Raw genomic sequence first — 17535 nt, 5'->3', positions numbered from 1 at the left:
TGATACTCCTGCATGCGTGCATCCCTTTCTATGGCAGGAATAATTTCGGCAAATTTACTTTTGTACCGGGGATCTAACAGTGTGGCAACCCAGTAGTCAGGATTATTTCTAATTCTCACAATTCGAGGGTCATGTTGCAGGTAGTGCAGCAAGAAGGCACTCATGTGTGTTGCGCATCCAGGAGCACCAAGTCCCTGTTGTGTTGGTGGCGAGGTAACAATCATGCTTCCTTCCTCTGTCCTCTCCCCCCAACCTCGCACAACAGAAATGTGATCAAGGTCTCCCTCATCTGATGAGTCTTCCATCAGTTCGTCCTCCACTTCTTCCTGGGCTCCTGCACCTTCCTCACTAGTTTGGCTGCTACCATGCGCCCTGGTAAAACCATCTCCCCCACCCTCACATGCCTGCCGCCTTGGTGCTGCCGACCGTCTGGACCTTGCAGATGTTAGCCCTTCCGCATACAACTCCTCCTCCTCTACTTCCTCCACCTCCTCTTGTGCCACCACCTGACTCCGAATTCTGTTTAACATGTGCTCCAGCATGTAAATCACCAGAATAGTCATGCTGATAATGGCATCGTCAGCACTAAACATCTTCGTCGCCATTTCAAAACTGTGCAGAAGGGTGCATAGGTCCCTGATCTGAGACCACTCCTCCAGCGTGATTTGCCCCACCTCTGGATCTCGTTGGCCCAGGCTATACGTCAGAACGTATTGCACCAGGGCTTGTCGGTGCTGCCACAGTCGCTGCAACATGTGCAGAGTTGAATTCCACCGGGTAGGCACATCGCATTTTAGCCGGTGAAGTGGCAGGCCCAACGGCTTCTGTAGAGATGTAAGTCGCTGAGCTCCGGGATGCGAACGGCGGAAGTGAGCACACAGCGACCGTGCCCTCTGCAGAAGGCCATCTAGTCTGGGATAGTGGGCTAAAAATTGCTGGACAACCAAGTTCAACACGTGAGCCATACAAGGCACGTGTGTGACATTGCCCCGGCGAAGGGCCGCACCCAGGTTTGCAGCATTGTCGCACACGGCCTTCCCTGGTTTCAGGTCCAGTGGAGACAACCATTCATGAAATTGGTTCTCAAGAGCTGACCACAACTCCTCAGCTGTGTGACTCACATTTCCCAGACATTTCAAAGTAAAAACCGCCTGATGACGTTGAGCCCTACTGCCAGCATAGTAAGGAGGTGTGCAGGATCCCTTCTGCGCAGTTAGAAAGCTTGTTGCATGACCAGACAGGCTTTGGGTGCAGGTGGAAGACCGAGAGGAGGTTGAGGAGGCAGAAGCAGTGGAGGAACTTTGACATAAAGAGGATTGACGCACAACTCGTGTGGACGGCAAGACTTGGACAGCAGCCCCTTGTCCTGCTGTCACCATAGTTACCCAGTGCCCAGTCAGCGACATGTAACACCCCTGTCCATGCCTACTCGTCCAAGTTTCTGTGGTGAAATGCACCCTGTCACACACAGAGTTTCTCAAAGAAGCGGTGATGTTGTGTGCGACATGCTGGTGGAGCGCAGGCACACCTTTCTTTGAGAAGTAGTGCCGACTGGGCATCTGGTACTGGGGCACTGCGACGGACATAAGGTCTCGAAAATCCTCTGTGTCCACCAGGCGGAAAGGCAGCATTTCTGTAGCCAAGAGCTTGCAGATGGTGAAATTCAACCTCTTAGCTTTCTCATGGCTAGGAGGAAATGGTCTTTTACTTGTCCACATCTGAGGGACCGAGGGCTGGCTATTGTGCTTAGACGGGGTTGATAAGGGTGTCCCCGGCAAACTGCCGGTCTGTGAGGAAGATGCAGGCGGACATGTTAGGTTGCCTTGATCCAAAGGTGGTGCTATCGATGTCGGACAGCGCTCAACACCAGCTGGTGTTACCACCTCCAAATAAAATGATGACCTGCCAATCACGCTGGCTGTTGCGGGTAAAGAGGTGGCAGTTCTGCGCCCCAAAACAGGTGTGACTGCTGTCCCCCCAGTCACAGAGGATGAAGAGGCCGCGGATGCACAAGATATGGCAGACGGTGGTTGGCCCGGCCGGCTAGGCCGCATTGTAGCACACTGAGCTTCCCACTGCAACTTATGCTTCATGTCCATGTGCCGGTTCATGCATGAAGTACTCAAACTATGTATTTTTTGGCCTCTACTTAGCTTTTGCTGACAAATGTTACAGAGAACACGAGTTGGGTCATCTTTATCGATCTGAAAAAATGCCCAGGCTATGCAAGGCTTAGCACCCATGCGACCAGAAGAGCCACCACGACTTGTGGTGAGAGGCAGAGTTGTGTTTGAGGATGCAGTTGTTGACGTGCTTCCAGTACTACGTCTCTGTCCAGGAAGGCGCAACCTGACCTCGTCGTCACTAGCATCTTCCTCCACCTCCTCTGCTGACCTCATCTCTTGGCTGACTGTGGGTTGACAGTAAGTGGGATCTCCAACCTCATCATCATCACCCTGTGCGTTATCACACCCGTCGTCCTCAGAGCCAACCTGTTCCTGCCCTGACAAAAAACTAAAGTTGTCGCTCCAATCAGGTATTTGAGTCTCATCATCATCTTCCTCATTGTCTCCACCAACAGGAGTTACAGTTTGGGAATGAGGGTCTACATTATGGTCAGAACCTTCTGTGTCTGGTCCTGGATCCGACTCATAAAGATTCTGGGCATCAGTGCAGATCATTTCCTCGTCTGGATTCACAGAAGCGCTGGTGTCGACCTCTGATTCCCAGGCTATAGTATGAGTAAACAGCTCTGCAGAACTCAACCATCTGTTCTACCTCATACTCAGACGGGCAGCTGGAGATTTGGGAGCTGTGAGGAAGCAAGTGCGATTGGGGTGACACCTTTGAGGACTGGAGTATTTGTGATGTTGAAGTTGATGTGGAGGAGAGCCCACTTAAAGGAGCACTTGATATCCGTTGAAGCACCTGCTGTTTTTGTGCCTCATCTGGAATTTGTAGCGATTGGCGTGGCCGTAAGAAAGGGATCTTATCACATTGTCCGCTAAAAGAAGTAGACATTTTAGTTTGGCTGGAAGATGGTCTTTCTTCTGCAGATGTTACTGTTGCTTTAACACCTACCCCACGGACACAACCTTTTTTCCCCTTCCCAACACGCCTATTCCCCTTTCCACCAGCAGCAGGCCTTTTTCCACTCATTTTGGTGGTTAACTAATTCACAACTCTGGAGTTGTTTGCACAAAAAAACAGTGGATGGGAACCAAGCAGAGCTGAGTGGCCAAACTGTGGTATTAGGCCAAAACTATTGGCTGGGTTAGATGGAGAAAAAAATTATATTCGATTTGCAACCTGATGGAGGTCAGTATAGATGGACTAATAAAACAAGTCCCACACACAGCTAGAAGCCCAAATATTTTTTCAGAGGTAGATGCAGAAAAAATATATATTCAGTTTGCAACCTGATGGAGGTCAGTATAGATGGACTAATAGAGAAAGTCCCACACACTGCTAGAAGGCCAAATAATTTTTCAGAGCTAGATGCAGACAAAAAATTATTTTGAATTTGCAACCTGATGGAGGTCAGTATAGGAGGACTAATAGAACAAGTCCCACACACTGCTAGAAGCCCAAATATTTTTTCAGAGCTAGATGCAGAAAAAAATTATATTCAGTTTGCAACCTGATGGAGGTCAGTATAGATGGACTAATAGAACAAGTCCCACACACAGCTAGAAGCCCAAATATTTTTTCAGAGGTAGATGCAGATAAAAATTATTTTTAATTTGCAACCTGATGGAGGTCAGTATAGATGGACTAATAGAGATAGTCCCACACACTGCTAGAAGGCCAAATATTTTTTCAGAGCTAGATGCAGATAAAAATTATTTTGAATTTGCAACCTGATGGAGGTCAGTATAGATGGACTAATAGAGAAAGTCCCACACACTGCTAGAAGGCCAAATATTTTTTCAGAGCTAGATGCAGAAAAAAATTATATTCAGTTTGCAACCTGATGGAGGTCAGTATAGATGGACTAATAGAACAAGTCCCACACACAGCTAGAAGCCCAAATATTTTTTCAGAGGTAGATGCAGATAAAAATTATTTTTAATTTGCAACCTGATGGAGGTCAGTATAGATGGACTAATAGAGAAAGTCCCACACACTGCTAGAAGGCCAAATATTTTTTCAGAGCTAGATGCAGATAAAAATTATTTTTAATTTGCAACCTGATGGAGGTCAGTATAGATGGACTAATAGAGAAAGTCCCACACACTGCTAGAAGGCCAAATATTTTTTCAGAGGTAGATGCAGATAAAAATTATTTTTAATTTGCAACCTGATGGAGGTCAGTATAGATGGACTAATAGAGAAAGTCCCACACACTGCTAGAAGGCCAAATATTTTTTCAGAGCTAGATGCAGAAAAAAATTATATTCAGTTTGCAACCTGATGGAGGTCAGTATAGATGGACTAATAGAACAAGTCCCACACACAGCTAGAAGCCCAAATATTTTTTCAGAGGTAGATGCAGATAAAAATTATTTTTAATTTGCAACCTGATGGAGGTCAGTATAGATGGCCTAATAGAGAAAGTCCCACACACTGCTAGAAGGCCAAATATTTTTTCAGATCTAGATGCAGATAAAAATTATTTTTAATTTGCAACCTGATGGAGGTCAGTATAGATGGACTAATAGAGAAAGTCCCACACACTGCTAGAAGGCCAAATATTTTTTCAGAGCTAGATGCAGGAAAAAATATATTCAGTTTACAACCTGATGGAGGTCAGTATAGATGGACTAATAGAACAAGTCCCACACACTGCTAGAAGCCCAAATATTTTTTCAGAGCTAGATGCAGAAAAAAATTATATTCAATTTGCAACCTGATGGAGGTCAGTATAGATGGACTAATAGAATGATGCTATGCCCAAAAGATTTTACTTCACTAGGTGCAGTAAAAAAATTGGTATTCTATACACAGGTGGTATATCTTGCAACACAGATAGGCTACTCCACTGACTAACACACTCTGCAATAGGCCAAAAAGGATTAGCTTTGCTAGATTCAGCCAAATGCTGTGAAAAAAACTTGCACAGCACTGGCACAGACCTGCCTGGAAAAAACTGATAGGAACTGATGTAACCTAGTCCTGAAAAGGACTGCAATTACAATTAGTCTTTACTCCCACAATCTATCTATTTAAGAGCACAGACCTGCCTGATAAAAGTCGTAGGAAATGTTGTAACCTAGTCCTTAAAGGGACTGCAATCACAACTATTCCCTACTCCCAAGCTATCTGTAGATTTGTGCGAAAATTGGCTTGAAATTAACAAGGTATAGCGCACACAGCAACAGCGGTGCCGTCTAACACGCAGCTGCAGCAGTGAGAAAATGGTGGCGACGGGGAAAATGGCTTGGTCTTATAGGGCAAGGACATGTGACATACACTGCCAATGACACATGCCCTTGCTTGTGTGAAAAAAAGCACTTCGCTCCGTGTGTGCGCTGCTGATAGGCTGACAGATTGCACCTCCCCACTGTAAATGCGGGAAAGAGAAAAAAAAATGGAGATCTTCATTGTTCCTGCAGAGATCCATCCCCTGCCCCTCCCCCCACCCCGCTGTACACTCAAACTGCGTATTAACATTAATTTTCATCATTACTGAGAAAAAATCCAGTTATGATTTTGGTGCACGTTATCGAACATAACCTCGAACAGCCGAATTTTTCTCAAATCGTTCGTGTTCGCCGAAAGGCTCGAACACCGCCCAAAACAGCTCGAATTTGAGATTGGCGAACAGTTCGAGTAGAACAACGCTCATCTCTACTAATCTCTTAGCAAGAAGTTCCCGCAAAGTCCCACTGTTAAAAAAAAAAAAGACATGTACTGAAGCAGATACAATTTGCTGAAGAACACATCAACTGGCCTAAAGAGAAATGGAGAAGCTTTTTGTGGACTGATGAAAGTAAAATTGCTCTTTTTGGGTCCACGGGCCGCAGACAGTTTGTCAGAAGACCCCCAAACTCTGCATTCAAGCCACAGTACACTCTGAAGACAGTGAAGCATGATGATGCAAGCATCATGATATGGGCATGTTTCTCTTAATATGGTGCCGAACCTATTTACTGCATACCAGGGATCATGGACCAGTTTGCATATATTAAAATACTTGAAGAGGTCATGTTGCATTACGCTGAAGAGGATATGCCCTTGAAATGGATGTTTCAACAAGACAATGACCCTAAACACACGAGTAAACAAGCAAAATCTTGGTTCCAGTCCAACAAAATTGAGGTTATGGAGTGGCCAGCCCAATCCCCGAACCTTAATCCGATAGAATGCTTGTGGGGTGACATCAAAAATACAATTTCTGAGGCAAAGCCAACAAATGCCAAAAAATTGTGGGATGTAGTCAAAGAATCCTGGGTTGGAATAACAGTGACAGGTGCCAGAAGTTTGTTGACTCTATGCAACATAAATGTGAAGCAGTTCTAAAAAACTGTGGGTATACAACTAAATATTAGGTTAGTGATTCACAGGAATGCTAAATCCTCAAAAAAGAGTACATATTGTGAGATTGTAAAGGCAATGCAGACACTGCTATTTTTTAACACAGCCCAACGTTAATTTTTTGTTATTTTCTGTAAAGTAGTTACAATTATTTGTTTCTTTTCATATTTTGAAATAGAAAACAGTGTGCAATGTTCCCAATGCATGGAAATAAAAACTAGTATAAAGATTTTGTGCTTAACTCATGTTTTTGAACACACTGCTATTATTTTGAACACTACTGTATGTCCAAAAAACTCTAGATGTAAATAATATTTAAAAGGAATCTGTCACCTCCAAAAAATGTTATTAAGCTGCAGATATAATTGTAATCTGCATGTAAATAGTGATTAAACCATGTTTGGCAGGCTTCCTGGAAGTGCTGCTAGAGGGAGAAAATGAATTTACAACCCCTGGCAAAAATTATGGAATCACCAGGCTCGGAGGATGTTCATTCAGTTGTTTAAAGTTATGAAAAAAAACAGATCACAGACAAAGCACAAAACTAAAGTCATTTCAAATGGCAACTTTGTGGCTTTAAGAAACACTAAAACAAATCAAGATAAAAAATGTGGTGCTCAGTAAGGGTAATTTTTTTCAGACCAAGCAGAGGGAAAAAATTATGGAATCACTCAATTCTGAGGAAAAAATTATGGAATCATGAAAAACAAACACACAAAAGAACACTCCAATACATCACTAGTATTTTGTTGCACCACCTCTGGCTTTAATAACAGCTTGCAGTCTCTGAGGCATGGACTTAATGATTGACAAACAGTACTTTCATCAAAGAATGCTCCGTCTGCAGCATTCCAGCATTGCAGACCTTTGGCATTCTAGCTGTTAATTTGCTGACGTCATCTTGAGACATTTCCCCCATGCTTCCTGAAGTCCCTCCCACAAGTTGGATTGGCTTGATGGGCACTTTTTGCGTACCATACGGTCAAGCTGCTCCCACAACAGCTCAATGGGGTTGAGATCTCGTGACTGCGCTGGCGACTCCATTACAGATAGAATACCAGCTGGCTGCTTCTTCCCTAAATAGTTTGTGCATAATTTGGAGGTGTGCTTTTGGTCATTTTCCTGTTGTAGGATGAAATTGGCTCCAATCAAGCGCTGTCCACAGGGTATGGCATGGCGTTCCAAAATAGAGTGATAGCCTTCCTTATTCAAAATCCCATTTACCTTGTACAAATCTCCCACTTTACCAGCACCAAAGCAACCCAAGACCATCACATTACCACCACCATGCTTGACAGATGGCGTCAGGCACTCTTCCAGCATCTTTTCCCATTGTTCTGCGTCTCACAAATGTTCTTCTGTGTGATCCAAACACCTCAAACTTTGATTTGTCTGTCCATAAAACTTTTTTCCAATCTTCCTCTGTCCAATGTCTGTGTTCTTTTGCCCATATTAATCTTTTCCTTTTATTAGCCAGATATGGCTTTTTCTTTGCCACTTTGCCCTGAAGGCCAGCATCCCGGAGTCGCCTCTACACTGTAGACATTGACACTGGTGTTTTGCATGTACTATTTGAGGAGCTGTGAGGCATCAATTTCTCAAACTAGAGACACTAATGTACTTGTCTTGTTGCTCAGTTGTGCAGGGGTGCCTCCCACTTCTCTTTCTACTCTGGTTAGGGCCTGTTTGTGCTCTCCTCTGAAGGGAGTAGTACACACCATTGTAGGAAATCTTCAGTTTCTTGGCAAGTTCTCGCATGGAATAGCCTTCATTTCTAAGAAAAAGAATAGACTGTCGAGTTTCACATGAAAGTTCTCTTTTTCTGGCCATTTTGAGAGTTTCATAGAACAAACAAATGTAATGCTCCAGATTTTCAACTAGCTCAAAGGAAGGTCAATTTTATAGCTTCTCAAATCAGCCAAACCGTTTTCAGCTGGGCTAACATACTTGTGCAAGGGTTTTCTAGGGTTTTCTAAACATCCATTAGCCTTCTTACACAGTTAGCAAACACAATGTACCATTAAAACACTGGAGTGGTGGTTGTTGGAAATGGGCCTCTATACACCTATGTAGATATTGCAATAAAAACAAGATGTTTGCAGCTAGAATAGTCGTTTACCACATTAACAATGTATAGAGTGTATTTCTGATTCCTTTAATGTTAGCTTCATTGAAAAAAATGGGCTTTTCTTTCAAAAATAATGAAATTTCTAAATGACCCCAAACTTTTGAACGGTAGTGTATATGTGCTCCCTTTTTTCTTCATTTTGAAATTTCTGCAATAGGAAAGTGAGTATATTAAGCAGCTACCTCCAAATATAGTGACATATTGCCTTCTTAGCTAAAAAAAAAATATAATTTATACAATTAATTGATTGTAATCACAACTAGTGATGAGCGAGCATGCTCGTTACTTGAGATTTACGAGCATGCTCGGATGTTTTCCGAGTATCTTCAGCGTGCTCGGGTGTTATGTATACAAAATAAGCACCAAAACATATGAGTGCTTGTTTTTTGCAGAGATTAATTTTTTAACACCATCATTTTGGGATACAAATAGTATATTATATAGTGTTTATTAATTGTTCATCGGAGGGGTTGGAAGAAAACAGATATTCTACCATTATTTTTGGGTGTTGTTTTTACAGCATTTACCATGCAGTTTAAATTACATGATGCCAGGTCATTATGATTATGACGATAATAAATTGATATATAATTTTTTTGTTTTATCTACTTTTGCCCAGTAAAATCAAGTTTTTTTCGTTTGTTTTTGTGTCACTGAAGTCAAAGCCCCATGGCATTTTTTTATGGAGTTGTATGATTTTTTTGTGGGATGACTTTTAGTTCTCTTTTGTTCATTTTGGCCTACACAAGACTTTTTTCATCACAATAAAGGGAACACTCAAATAACACATCCTAGATCTGAATGAATGAAATATTCTCATTGAATACTTTGTTCTGTACAAAGTTGAATGTGCTGACAACAAAATCACACAAAAATCATCAATGGAAATCAAATTTATTAACCAATGGAGGCCTTGATTTGGAGTCACCCCCAAAATTAAAGTGGAAAAACACAATACAGGCTGATCCAACTTTGATGTAATGTCCTGAAAACAAGTCAAAATGAGGCTCAGTATTGTGTGTGGCCTCCACGTGCCTGTATGACATCCCTACAATGCCTGGGCATGCTCCTGATGAGATTGAGGATGGTCTCCTGTGGGATCTCCTCCCAGACCTGGACTAAAACATCTGCCAACTCCTGGACAGTCTGTGGTGCAATGTGACGTTGGTGGATGGAGCGATACATGATGTCCCAGATGTGCTCAATCGGATTCAGATCTGGGGAACGGGCGGGCTAGGCCATAGCTTCAATGCCTTCATCTTGCAGGAACTGCTGACACACCCAGCCACAGGGGCGGACACAGACTGTAGTGGGCCCCTGTGCAAGAAATTTTGTGGGGCCCCCCCTGCCCTTCATAAGGCAACAAAGTTATGTAAACATAACCCCCCATGTGCATCTCTCACCCCCCCATGTGCAGCTCTCATCCCACCCATGTGCAGCTCTCACCCCCCGTGCATCTCTCATCCCCCCATGTGCATCTCTCATCCCCCCCATGTGCATCTCTCAACCCCCCCATGTGCATCTCTCACCCCCCCATGTGCATCTCTCACCCCCCCATGTGCATCTCTCACCCCCCCATGTGCAGCTCTCACCCCCCCATGTGCATCTCTCATCCCCCCCGTGCATCTCTGATTCCCCCCACTCCTAGTTAATTAATTGTATTTAAAAAAAATAAAACTTGTTATACTTACCCCCATGCAATCCCTGCAGAATCATGGCGCTCGTCCACGTCGCTGCCACCAGGTTCTCCTGACGTTCGGCCATGTGACGGCGCCACATACATAGCCATCAGCTTTTGTTTTGGCCAAAAGATTTTTAAAGCCGCCACCACGATAAGGTAGACTCTTCTGGCCGGGCCCTACTCTAACCTATTAAAATTTTCTTAAAATATCCAATACTCTTTTTAGATATATTTTTATTTAGTTTTCTTTAAGGGAATGTGTCATATACATTTTTTTTTTAAATGACCAATAATACCACATACAGGGAATACCGCCACACCATGACCAGACCACATATTACCACAACATAGTGACCGAATAATACCACACAGAAGGGAGAAAAACTGCCACACCATGACCAGACCACATATTACCACTACATTACTAATATTACCACCACATTACTAATATTACCATAAGTGTCATTATACACGGAAGCTCTATACATGGTATGTATAACGTAAGTGTCCAGGTAATCTAGTGATCACCAGTGAAATTATACACAGGAGCTCTGTATATAGTGTCAGTGTACAGGTAATACAGTGATCACCAGTGACATTATACACAGGAGCTCTGTATATAGTGTACAGGTAATACAGTGATCATCAGTGACATTATACACAGGAGCTCTGTATATAGTGTCAGTGTACAGGTAATACAGGGATCACCAGTGACATTATACACAGGAGCTCTGTATATAGTGTCAGTGTACAGGTAATACAGTGATCACCAGTGAAATTATACACAGGAGCTCTGTATATAGTGTCAGTGTACAGGTAATACAGTGATCACCAGTGACATTATACACAGGAGCTCTGTATATAGTGTCAGTGTACAGGTAATACAGTGATCACCAGTGACATTATACACAGTGTACATGTAATAGACTGACTCACCGGTGACGTCTCTAGGTGAAGTCCTTCATCTTCGCTTTTCTCCTTCATCCAGCACAGACCGCCTTCACGTCTTCCAGCCAGGACTCATCTCTGCATAAAATAACACAGTTATCTAGAGCACATTCCCCAACTTCTACATTACGCAGCTGAATACAGACGTGCATCCACCATCAATATATGGTTAGTTATTATGCAACCTACCATTCCAAATATAAATTGTAATCCACCACTGTGCCCCCATTAACTGTAAATAGGCACTTAATATATAATTTAATTAGAACCTCTACTCTTTCCGCCAATTTGTTACCAGTCACACTCCTGCATCCGCAACGCCCCCTACTCTATACTTCCTGCTCCCCGCATTCAATATTTACATGCACCCCCTGCCCCAATTCATTATATCATGTCCGTGCTCTCCCCACCCCATCATCATTTATCATTTACTCTCCCCCACCCCACATTCGTTATGTGCAGCTCATTATCCCCCTACTCCCAATTCCCCCATGTGCAGCTCTCAAACCCCCCCCATGTGCAGCTCTCATCCCCCCCATGTGCACATCTCTCACCCCCTCCCCCACATGTGCCCCTCTCTCATCCCCCTCCCCCACATGTGCCTCTCTCGTCCCCCTCCCCCACATGTGCCCCTCTCTCATCCTCCTCCACCACATGTGCACCTCTCTCACCCCCCCCACATGTGCATCTCCCATCTCCCCCCCCACACATGTGCATCTCCCATCCCCCCCCCACCACATGTGCATCTCCCATCCCCCCCACACATGTGCATCTCCCATCTCCCCCCCCCACACATGTGCATCTCCCATCTCCCCCCCCCACACATGTGCATCTCCCATCTCCCCCCACACACACATGTGCATCTCCCATCTCCCCCCCACACACATGTGCATCTCCCATCTCCCCCCCACACACACATGTGCATCTCCCATCCCCCCCCACACACATGTGCATCTCCCATCTCCCCCCCCACACACACACATGTGCATCTCCCATCTCCCCCACACACACACACACACACACACATGTGCATCTCCCATCTCTCCACTCCTAGTTAATTGTATTTAAAAAAAAATAAAACTTGTTATACTTACCCCCATGCGATCCCTGCAGAATCCTGGCGCTCGTCCAAATCGCTGACAGCAGGTTCTCCTGACTTCCGGCCATGTGACGGCACCGTCACATGACAGGAAGTCAGGGGAATCATGAAGGCGCTGCTGCAACAGCGCAGCTCAGCGCTGAAATGTCCCGGACCCGGCGCATAGCATGGGGCCGGGGGCCCCATGAGGAGAGAGACGCACAAGAGGGGGGCCCCCGAGGGGGCCCCTGCCGGCCGGGCCCCATACTGGAGTCAGGGCAGTCATGCCCTGATGGCGGCCCTGCTGGAGGCTGGAGGGGCCCCCTCTCCCTCGGGGCCCCCGTTCAATGAACCGGCTGCACGGGCGGTAGTTCCGCCCCTGCCCAGCCACATGAGGTCTGGCATTGTCCTGCATTAGGAGGAACCCAGGGCCAACCGCACCAGCATATGGTCTCACAAGGGGTCTGAGGATCTCATCTCAGTACCTAATGGCAGTCAGGCTACCTCTGGTGAGCACATGGAGGGCTGTGTGGACCTCCAAAGAAATGCACCCCACACCATTACTGACCCACTGCCAAACTGGTCATGCTGAAGGATGTTGCAGGCAGCAGATCGCTCTCCGTGGCGTCTCCAGACTCTGTCACGTCTGTCTCATGTGCTCAGTGTGAACCTGCTTTTATCTGTGAAGAGCACAGGGCGCCAGTGGCGACTTTGCCAATCCTGGTGTTCTGAGGCAAATGCCAAGCGTCCTGCACGGTGTTGGGCTGTGAGCACAACCCCCATTTATGGACGTCGGGCCCTCATACCACCCTCATGGAGTTGTTTTCTAACCGTTTGTGCAGACACATGCACATTTGTGGCCTGCTGGAGGTCATTTTGCAGGGCTCTGGCAGTGCTCCTCCTGTTCCTCCTTGCACAAAGGCGGAGGTAGCAGTCCTGCTGCTGGGTTGTTGCCCTCTTGCAGCCTCCTCCACGTCTCCTGGTGTACTGGCCTGTCTCCTGGTAGCGCCTCCAGCCTCTGGACACTAAGCTGACAGACACAGCAAACCTTCTTGCCACAGCTCGCATTGATGTGCCATCCTGGATGAGCTGCACTACCTGAGCAACTTCTGAGGGTTGTAGAGTCCGTCTCATGCTACCACGAGTGTGAAAGCTCAACCAACATTCAAAAGTGACCAAAACATCAGCCAGAAAGCATTGGTACTGAGATGTGTTCTGTGGTCCCCACCTGCAGAACCACTCCTTTATTGAGGGTGTCTTGATAATTGCCAATAATTTCCATCTATTGTCTCTTCCATTTGCACAACAGCATGTGAAATTGATTGTCAATCAGTGTTGCTTCCTAAGTGGACAGTTTGATTTCACAGAAGTTTGATTTACTTGGAGTTATATACTGTTGTTTAAGTGTTCCCTCTATTTTTTTGAGCAGTGTATAAAAAACTGCTATTATGACATTTTTAACTTTTTCTTTACTGGTTTTCGCAGTGCATAATGTGATAATTTTAATGTAGAGATTGCAACAAATGCAGAAATACCAATTAACATCTTTTTTCTTATGAAAATGATATTGCACTAGAAAAAAAAAGGCAAGCACGCTGATGGGATTATGCAGCATCTAAAGGGAAAAAGACAGGAGTTAGTTATCAGCGTTAGTCATGGTGCAAGTGAAAGCTCCTATGTCCTTACCATCACTGCACTGTATTAGTATGGTGGCTCGTGAATATTGCATAGCGTTAATCACTTACTATTATGGCTCCAGATGTTTTCTCAATAAATTAATACATTGAGTGGTTTTATTTTGATATAATCTGCATCAAAACAGACCTAGAAAAGCGTTCATTCACACAAGGTATGTGCAAACCCTGTAGAGTCGCACAAAAAGTCATTGTGGAACAATATTACAAACCAGTAGAAGCTGCTGCCATATGGTGCTTTTATAAGTATACCTCTGTAATATAGCATGTTTAAGTCTGCATTATTTCTTTCTCACAGTGAAACCATCAGGCTAGGGGCATTCAGCCACGTTCACACTATCAGTATTTGGTCAGTATTTTACATCAGTATTTATAAGCCAAAACCAGGAGTGGAACAATCAGAGGAGACATAATAGAAACACATCACCACTTCTGTATTTATCACCCACTCCTGGTTTTGGCTTACAAATACTGATGTGAAATACTGACCAAATACTGAACAGGTGAACGTGGCCTTACATTAATAATCTGAACCATACTGATCTTTAATTAGTTTGCATGCATAAAGTTGAAGAGGATCAGTACCTTTCTGCAGTAATTGTGGGCCATTCTGTTTCAGCACAGGTTAAAACTTCATTCATACTATACATACAGTATATGGCAGTGATAATCCAAAGTAAAATGCTATTACACACCTGCCCAAGTATTCTGCATTTACAATTCATATGTGTCAGAGCTCCCATCTGCTCTGTTATTGCTATTGTCCGGCATCAGGTGTGCTTTATACAATCTGGTCATTGCTCAGGAAACAGATGATATATACAGGACATATTCACTGCTTGTATTACTTTAAATGATTAGGTGTAATTATAGATAATTGGTCACTTGTGCTCTAGATTGATCCAATATGCATAAAGCATTGTACTCCCTGATTCATGATGTTCTGAGTAATATTTTCAAAAGAGAAATAAAAGAGATGCAGAAATAAACATTATTACTTGTGTCATTTCCTCCCTACGACAAAACACTTATCCCTGTATAATTCATTAAAATAATCTATGAAGTAAGCCTTTGTCTTGCTGAATATCAATAGACCTTCATATCCCTATATGAAGTACAGCTTGTATCCTGATTACAATGATTAAGCATCACCAATATTTTCTTCTGAAGCTTAGCCTTATGATAACTTCATTACTAATATAACTAATATAGACTTGTGCATGTCTATCTTCGAAACATTTTACAGAATGTATAATGTCCGGTGCTCAGTATAAATGAGTACACCCCCTCTGAAAAGAAAGATTTTAAGTACTAATATCTCACTGAACACATGAACAATTTCCAACATTTTTACAAGACAGATTTTCCTAACCCATAACGTGAAAGTAAGGTTAATACTATAGCTTTCATTATATAATCTTCAGTTTTACGCAAATTAGTTGATACAAAAATGCATACACCCCCACATCAAAAACTACTACAGTACATCTAGTATTTTGGATGACCTCCATGATTTTTAAGGCAGCACCAAGTCTTCTGGGCATGGAATAAACAAGTTGTTGACATATTCAAACATCATTTTTTTCCATTCTTCAAGAACGACCTATTTTAGAGCCTAAATGGTGGATGAAGTGTGATGCTCAACTTGTCTCTTCAGAATTCCCCATAGGTGTTTGATTGGATTAATATCAGGAGACATACTTGGCCACTGAATCACTTTCACTCTGTTTTTCTTCAGAAATGCAACAGATTTATGTTTTGGATAATTGTCATGTTGGAAAAGTACACATCTACCAAGGGCACAAAGTGATGGTAGCATGATACCATCAATGATTTGTAGCTCCCCGACACTAGCAGCACTTATGCAGCCGCACATAAAGATACTGCCACCACCATGTTTCAATGTAGGCACCATGCATTTATCTAAATTCATTTTTTGTGAATGCATGGTACCTACAGTGAAACATGGTGGTGGCAATGTCCTTATATGTGGGGCTGCATAGTGTCAGGGAGCTACATTTCATTGATTGTATCATGAATTCACAGATGTACTGCTTTATATTGAAAGAGAAGATGCTGCCATCACTCTTTGCCCTTGGTAGATGTACACTATTCCAATATGACAAAGTATGTTTCTCGATGTAAACCCAACTGAAACACCTATGGGGAATTCTGAAGATGCAAGTTGAACATTACTTTCTATCCAGAATTTAGTCCTTCTTGAAGAATGGAAACAGTTGCAATATGTTGCCAACTTGTTCATTCCATGCCTAGAAGACCTGGTGCTGTCCTTCATTTTTCATAGACTAATTTGTGTAAAACTGAAGCTTTTGTAGTGAAAATTTATTTTATTAACCTTACTTTCATGTTATGCGTTAAAAAATGTCCTATGACACTCAGTCTTGTCAAAATTTTGGAAATTGTTCTTATGTTCAGTGAGATAATGATTAAAATATTACTTTTCAAAGGGGGTGTACTCATTTATGCTGAGCGCTGTATGTACTAAACGTTGAGCAAATTTGTAATTACATATCTTGTACTGATCTTGAGTTACTGTAAAACCTGTATTATAGCCAAGATCTACATTTCCTGTCCCCTTCATTGATATTATAAAGTTTATAAGCTTGTTCCAGTATCTATATTTGCCATGAACCATAGGACATAGGCTGTTACTAAGGTCTGGGACAGACTGAAACTTTGGCCATCCTTCTATTTCCGCATGCTGACTTATCAATAAAGCTTAAATCTTAGTTGCATATCCTACTGAGTGTCATGTCCTGGATTGTGTCCCTTTCATCTCAGAGGCTGTTCTATTGTATTTTTTATTTATTACATTTTTGATTATGCAGTTCCTTGGTATGTAATGTAAAATTGCTTAATAGTGGGGCACTATTTAACCCATATCAATATGCATTATACTTATGAAAGATGAAGTCATAAACCAATTATTATGTATTTTTTTTTTATCATTTTAGGGGTTCACTGATCCTATTTACCGGGCCAGACGCAAAGAGTTTGCTGACATTGCATTTAATTACAAACAGTAGGTTATATTTTTCTTTGCATATTCTGAAAGCATAGCCCTGTAGCAAAGATCAATAATATAATCCATAATGAAGACCAAAATGGGCCTTCCCATTGATGAGTTTTTCCAACCAGAATAGACAAGTCAGGTGTTTGCTTCCTCATCCATATACTTTCCATTACTCTTGGGACAATGCACTACCAATATGGAATGGGGTGTCAGTTTCTTTCCACCCAGTGGCAAAATATGTGGGTTACACCACGCCTGGGCCCCAGTTTTTCAAAGTGTCAAAATCAGCTGCTTGGTCTACTTCTGTGGTGTATACAACCTTGGACTTTCCCTATAATAGTATCATGAGGAAAATCCACATTTTAATACGTATATACATCTGCTTTTAAATAAATTCATGCAAAATTACAATGTTAAAAACACCTACGAATATTTGGCAACATTTTTCTGAGAACATTCACAACATAACGTAGGGGTATGCTCAAGTGGCAGATC

The 17535-nt window shown here is 43.0% G+C and overlaps 1 protein-coding gene across 1 annotated transcript in view; it reads left to right on the top strand.

Moving 5' to 3' along the window:
• The window catches only part of PAH (phenylalanine hydroxylase), a 146935-nt gene that overhangs the window by 86741 nt on the left and 42659 nt on the right, over window positions 1-17535 (top strand). Inside the window, exon 5 of the mRNA XM_073651525.1 lies at window positions 16982-17049. Coding sequence (XP_073507626.1) covers window positions 16982-17049 — 68 coding nt within the window. The remainder of the gene's footprint in view (window positions 1-16981; window positions 17050-17535) is intronic.

Source organism: Phyllobates terribilis, unplaced genomic scaffold, assembly GCF_046119375.1.
Source record: "Phyllobates terribilis strain yellow unplaced genomic scaffold, ASM4611937v1 Scaffold_11__3_contigs__length_659146591, whole genome shotgun sequence".
Classification (NCBI taxonomy): domain Eukaryota; kingdom Metazoa; phylum Chordata; class Amphibia; order Anura; family Dendrobatidae; genus Phyllobates; species Phyllobates terribilis.
Note: the sequence above shows the minus strand (reverse complement) of the source record. Positions and strands in the feature narration are given on the sequence as shown.